The 6,971-nt window shown below is 32.0% G+C and overlaps 1 protein-coding gene across 1 annotated transcript in view; it reads right to left on the minus strand.

Moving 5' to 3' along the window:
• Positions 1 to 303: 303 nt before the first annotated feature.
• LOC117167371 (isocitrate dehydrogenase [NAD] subunit beta, mitochondrial) overlaps positions 304 to 6,971 on the minus strand; it is a 10,058-nt gene continuing 3,390 nt past the window's right edge. The window contains exons 2-6 of the mRNA XM_033352249.1: positions 6,640 to 6,699; positions 4,578 to 4,787; positions 4,125 to 4,516; positions 1,061 to 1,250; positions 304 to 970 (exon numbers count right to left, since the gene is read on the minus strand). Coding sequence (XP_033208140.1) covers positions 740 to 970; positions 1,061 to 1,250; positions 4,125 to 4,516; positions 4,578 to 4,787; positions 6,640 to 6,699 — 1,083 coding nt within the window. The 3' untranslated portion in view covers positions 304 to 739. The remainder of the gene's footprint in view (positions 971 to 1,060; positions 1,251 to 4,124; positions 4,517 to 4,577; positions 4,788 to 6,639; positions 6,700 to 6,971) is intronic.

Raw genomic sequence — 6,971 nt, forward strand, 5'->3', positions numbered from 1 at the left:
AATAAGAAATAACTAAAGCAAAACACTTCACGTGTGCGTACACCCAGCATTCTATGATGCAAGTATAAATATGTAATTGTTTATTTATACTACGTCACCAATTAGTTCCATATAAAAATGGTGAAATCCATGGAGTATGTGTAATTTTTTAGCAAAATTGATTAGCGCTATCAGTTTTCCGCGATTCAGATTATAATTTAATTATGACCCAATTCTAAAACGATTTCCAAAATATCTTACAAATTATTTGAAGAAATAAAAAATATACTAAATGTGTGAAGTGCTAATAAAAAATAATACGTATAAAGGTCTTACAGACTGCATATTTATTACATTCGCTGGTATAATTTATGTATAATACAATTGGCTATGGTACAACACATGGCATGTTCCTTCGTATCGTAGTACATTTTTAACGAAGGCGACTTGTGTCTCTTCTATTTTTACTCGTACGAAACACAGAACGATTAAATGTAATACTATAATAAATAAAATCACTTGGTTAATGATACTGATTAAGTCTGAGTCGTCTATTTTCCTGTTAAAAACAATTCGAAAAAAATTGCTAACCAGCGTTCAGGCTCTCCTCTCTTCAAAAAAGGTTTAAAATCATCCACTAGTCGGAAATGCTTGAGTTCGAATTGAATATAACTGTGCAATAGGCACAAGCACTTCGCGCGGAACGCCTTAGGTTGTCCTACATGCGGTAGATCTTTTGCTAGAGTCCTCTGCAAACTACTCATTGGAGGCTGTGGATCACAGCTGTTGTGAAATCTGTGGATGAACTCTGTCCACCCAAGTCTTTAGTGCGAACTTTTCCGTCATTCAGCACGCGATTCAATGCATCCTTGATTTTCTCGGCGTAGCGTTTCAAGTTGACATGGTTCAGGAGTTTCACTCCACAAAGAATCATCGCCGTTGGGTTCGCTACGTTCTTTCCCACGGCTTCGGAATACGTATGTCTCGCACCCTGGCGAAAAAAAAGCGATTAACATTTTTCAAAGGTGGACATATCCTGCTTGCAAAAGGGGAGCTGCACTTTTTCATAAATAATTCTTACCGGCTCGAAAACTACGCACTCTGCGCTGTAACTAGCACCAGCGACGACACCAGCACCGCCAACTAATCCGGATGCCAGATTGTCCACAATATTTCCGTACAAGTTCGGCATGACCATCACATCGAACTGATGAGGATTAGAAACCATTTGCATCGTGCAGTTATCGACGATCATAGGCTCAAATTGAATTCTGTTGGGAAAATATCATGATTAGCGTTAACAAAGTATAGATGGTTCAGATCGACAAGAAGACTTTAAAAGTCGCATTAGTTGCATAAAATTATAAAGAACGCCGCATGGGTCTCGAAATACTCCACAGAAAGACGCATCTATTTTTTAAAGATAATGAAAAAAAAAAATCAGTATCAGACACTGAGTGACACAATCAAAATAAACTTTAAAGTAAAACAGCTTTTTAACAATAGTCACTCAACTTGGATTACTTTAAACGAGAGGAGTTTTTAAATTTACATTAATTTCGAATTTGAGACTGTAATTTGAATATAAAATTATACATTTCAGAAAAATGCAAACTCAAGACAGTAAAATAATCAGAAAACAGAGGAAATAGGGTGATTTTTCACGAAAATAGGAGAATAAATGCTTTTAAATCAAATTAATATAGATGCAGCAGCAATATTGAATTCAATATTAAACACTTTATATTCTGAAGACTTCAAGTAGAAATATATTGCAATTTTAAACAAAGCAGTTGAATTTTCAACCAAAAGAGACGAATCATTGCAAAAAGATTTTAGTTCCAAATTAAATAGTCGGATTTTTAAGCAAACACGCGAATTTTTTAGAAGACAGTTAACTGTTCAACAAAACAGTCAATTTTTATCCAAGAAAGATGAATTTTCAATCCATAAAGAGGAATTTTATTTACAAGACAGTTAACTGTTCAACAAAACAGTCAATTTTTATCCAAGAAAGATGAATTTTCAATCCATAAAGAGGAATTTTATATACAATAAGATTCTTTTTTAACAAAACTGTTGAACTTTTGATCAAAATACAGACTTTTTTTTACAAAAGAATTGAATTTTTAACTAAATGGTCGAAATTTGTAAATAAAATAAATTAAACTTCAAGGAAAACAGTTACATCTTCAAGCAAGTCGTTGAATTTTTAAGCCAAAAAGACGATTTTTTCTAGGAAAACGTTAAATTTTCAACAAGAAAGTTCGTTTTCAACAAAAAATATGCATTTTTAACAAAATAATTTAATTTTCATCCAAATAATCGAATTTTAAACCAAAAAGAATGGATTTTCAAAGAAAAATAGTCGGATTTCTTATTGGGTTCTAATAATTACATTCGCACACTCAAATACCTATATTACGGACCTCACTTTTTCAAGTTACTAAATTTTCTTTGAACTTAAGAACTTTTTTTGTAAATAAAATTTCGGACTGAAACTTTGGTAAATGTATCAGGAAACCATGAACTACGTTTAAGTACTTCATTTAAGTAGGAATTTCGCTAAAAATTATTTCCAAAGAAATTAAAACTGGGACCATTTTTTACATATTTTTTTGTACCTTGAAATTTCTTTAACCTAAGAACATTTTACATTCTCATTCATGAGAGTGTTATGTAATCGTTCAAATTTTCGATCTCTGGTTTTTAACGGATCTTTACGTTTCGGCACTCACAGAATCCGAAAAACATAAAATGTTATCGGTGTCTGTCTGTATGTATGGTTACCTGAATGTTGTAGCCACACTAACTTTTGAAGGATTTGTCCAATCAAGTTAGCCTTTGATACGCTTCTTAAGGTTCTCAAATGAAGGCTAAATTCGCTAAGCAGATATTTCCAACCAAAATTTAAAAAATTAGAGCATTTTCAAATTTAAGACAAAAATTTTTTTGTCAAAGTTTCTTATAGATGGGTAGAAGACTTACAAAATATCAAAATAAAATTTTCAATTTCGATGAAAATTAAAAAAGTTATATACTTTTGAAATTTTGAAAATGTTCAGAAAAATAAAAAATAAATAATTTTCTAAAAGATTAGAAAATTTAATTTAAATTCATCACTAGATATAAAATATATTCAGAAACTATGTCAGTTAAATTTTTCGATTAGACAAAAAATCAAAAAGTTTGAGCTTTTTCAAAATTTGAATAAAAATTTTCATGACTATTAGAAATTTTTGTCAAATTTTCTGATACACATCAATAATAATTGCAAATTATCCTAATCACATTTTTTAATTCGATGAAACTTCAAAAAGTTATATGCTTTTCAACATTTTGAAAATTTTCTAAAAAAGGAAAGAAATTTTTTTAATAGGCTAAGAAATATCAATCCAAAATTCTAGTAGATGCAAAATATATGTTTTCTGATACATTTTCCAAAGTTTTAGTCCAATATTTTATTCACAAAAACAGTTCTTCAGTTAAAACAGAAAATTCACTGAACTGATGAAGTGAGGTCAGTAATATAGATATTTGAGTATGTCACATGCTCTTAAATGAAAAAACCGAGAAGAAGGGGAAGTTCCTTGAAAAAAGGAGAAACGATGCATTTAAAAACAAAAGGAATAAGGGCAAGAGTGTGAAGGCCGTAATTGAATTTAAAATTAATCGACTTTAACCGACGGATCACATTATGGGTCATTCAGTCCTTACATGAATTTTGAAAAAATTTCAATTTTTTAGTTGAATTTGTTTTGAATGAATTTTTTTTAAATGTATGAATAATTCCAACGACACGTTCGCATTGCACAAACTGATTCTACAATATTTAGAGAAAATTCGACGCTTTTTTCAAGTCTATCGAATGAGTAATTGTAAAATGGTAGACCATAAAAAAGTGTGCTCGTTTTCGATTTAAAAATGTCCAAATGTTAAGGCTTGTAATTTTAAATACAATGAAAGCCTTCAATAGCCCTTCCGAGAATCGACGCCGCGCCGCAGGTAGGTGTAACAGGAACTGCGCGGGGTCCACGGTTGTGCCTCAGGCGAGCACTCAGACGTGAACAAACAAAAGCGGAGCCCGTCAGCCCCAAAATCGGCGCTATAGAAGAGTTTCACTGTATTTGTATTCTTTCTCCTACCTCGGGTACAATTTTGCAATTTCTGCACAGGACTTCAGGAACAATCCATCTCCCAACTTCATAATGTTCGCCTTGTGCACGCAAGTAACTTTTTTGCGATGTGTTTTAACAGCAAAGTCAAAAGCGAACTTCGCGATCCTTTGACTCCTCGATCTGGTGACGATCTTTAGACATTCTACGATTCCTGGGACGCCCTCGTGTTCTAGTGCAGAGTATTCTCCTTCTGTCTGTTCTCTGATAATCACACAGTCTACGTTTTTATGTCGGGATTGTATTCCAGGAAGGGACTTAACGTGCACTACGTTCGAGTACAAGTCTAAGCTTTTTCGCAACTTCATGTTTAGAGTCTCCAATTCTCCGGTGGAGGAATGATCAGGTGTTGCTAGAATTCCCTGGAAGATTGAAGATACAGATGTGAAGGATTAAATAATCAAAAAGTTTGAGAATTTTTACCTTTAGGCAAACTCCATTCCTGGCAATGCTGTTTGAAACTTGATCCAAAGGAGCACTTAAAGTAGGATTAACTTCGGAAAGGAAATAGGGTTCAAATTCAACTGGGACGTCTGCAGCTTTGAAAACATTTTGAACCGCCAGCACCAGTTCCGGTCCTACACCATCTCCTGGGATTAGGGTACATTTTATCTTTCCCTGTCGCTCGATGGTCTAAAAGAAAAATATTTAAAGATGTACGTTTGGAAATTTCGCATTCACAGGGTGGCCACTCAATCTCGAGGAAAAATTTCCACATTTTCCCGGTACAAAATTATATTGTTCCCTTTTGAATTTTAAGCTGCTATATATTAATTATACACAACTAATTGCTATATTATGTACATTTTGATAAGGATTGAATATTTTAGAACTTCAAGGTAAAATATATAATGTAAATGATTGTAAAAATGATTTTAAATGTTACTAACTTATTACGAAAACAAAATCAAGGTCGCGCGTAGTTAAGAGATATTGGCGCTTTTGTGTACAAGGATACAAAATATTGATTTTGCGGTTATTATGGGAAATCATACTTTGAATTATACTCTATGTGGTAACATTGTAATTATATGTCGCAGAAGTGACCGGAACTGTGCACATTTTGTGTATGAAGAAAAAATATAAAACGAGCGCTTACGGCACTCACCAACTTTAAATATGATTTTCTCGAAAAGCGATTTCTCGCAATCTTGCCATGAAAAAAGCTTCTGATTTAAAAAATTTCATATAACGGAGTATCAAAGAAATATATGCAATATATTGAACCACCAATCATCCCTAAAAACATCAAGTAATGCGAAAACTCTAGAGTATCCATAAATTATAACTTTATTATGTTAATTATTATTTAATTAATTTGGACTTAATGTGCAACAAGCTTTTAAACTGTCGCTTGTAGACTAAAAAAAAGGAAAACTGGTTTGGAAGATGGTGATCAAGATAAAAAATAATTAATAAAAATTTTTATGTTCACTTATTGTGTTCATTCCATTTTTCGTGACAAATCGTTAAATAAATGTGTTTCTGATGCTTAGAGTAAATTTTCGGTATAATAATTGCTTTCTCTAGAAAATTCGTTTTCAAATGAGCTATTCATGAAGTTTTTTTTCTCTATTTCCATGCAGCCATTGGATTTAAAGTGATCTAGTTTTACAACAAATAATTTCGCAAGCACTGTATCTTTTAAACATTTTAAGTCATGATTTCAAAGTTACTCATCTGAATGTTAAGTTAAAACTGTTTTTCATTTTTTAAAGAAAAAGCGAAGACTTAAAAACAGCATAAGAGTAATTTTGGCATTTTGAGTCTCTCTTAAATTATAACAATGATTTATTTCTAGTGTGCAGTTTTCATCGCCTTTTGCCGGATGACTTTTTTTCTTTAATGGTGTAAATATAACATGATTTTCGATTTTTTAACGGAGATAGTTGGTAACGCTGGCCACAATTCAAAATAATTTTTTTTCAAAAACAAATATAAAAAATCCCCGGTTTTCAAAAAGTCCCTGGCTACTTCTCGGTGCTCAAAATCACAGGCCAATTCCCAGTTTTTCCAGGTCAGTAACCACTCTGAATTCAATTTCAACAGATGTTAGATTTTAGAAAGCTGACAAGAAACTTTACAATTTTACAGATCTTTTAGACAATGAATTAATTTGATAAAACCATGCATTCAAAACTTATATGCAAATATAAAAAAGCATTGTGAAAATTAAAAATGATTTGATTAATAATAATTTAAATCGCCAGAAAATATGCATTCATTGAAAAAAATCTACAACTTTGTAAAATTTTGACTAAGATTCCAATTTATGCCGAAATATTAATTTTGATCAATTTTATATGTATGAGGAACTTCAAGGTATAAAAAGTACTTCAGACTATAAAATTGAATGAACTTTTCAATAAGAATGTTCAAGTTCATGCCAATTATGTATAAAGAAGAAATTTCGAATAGTATAAAGATCGTCGGTATACTGCCAACTTTTTCGTATTAGTGAACATACAGACTCTGAAGTACAAACCAACTCGCTGAAACAAACTGAGCCTACGTGAAGGTTCCTTGACGACCCTTTCTGGGCTCCCTGCAAATAAAATTTTTATTAAACGCATGTTTCAGAGCAGTATTAATGTACTACAGGAAGCATAATGCAAAAGTAGCTCAAAAAAGGGGAAACAGGGTAATTTTTCATGAAAAAAGGAGGGAAATAAGGAGAACGATTAAATATTCAGTTTTGCGTGTAGAAACGAAGAAAAAGAATGCCGTCAGACACAAAAATTGGTTAAATAAACCATTTTTATGTGCTTAAAATTTTTCTCATAATCATTTAAATATGTCTCCAAAACGTATCATTTC

This window comes from Belonocnema kinseyi, chromosome 2, assembly GCF_010883055.1.
Source record: "Belonocnema kinseyi isolate 2016_QV_RU_SX_M_011 chromosome 2, B_treatae_v1, whole genome shotgun sequence".
NCBI classification, from domain to species: Eukaryota; Metazoa; Arthropoda; class Insecta; order Hymenoptera; family Cynipidae; genus Belonocnema; species Belonocnema kinseyi.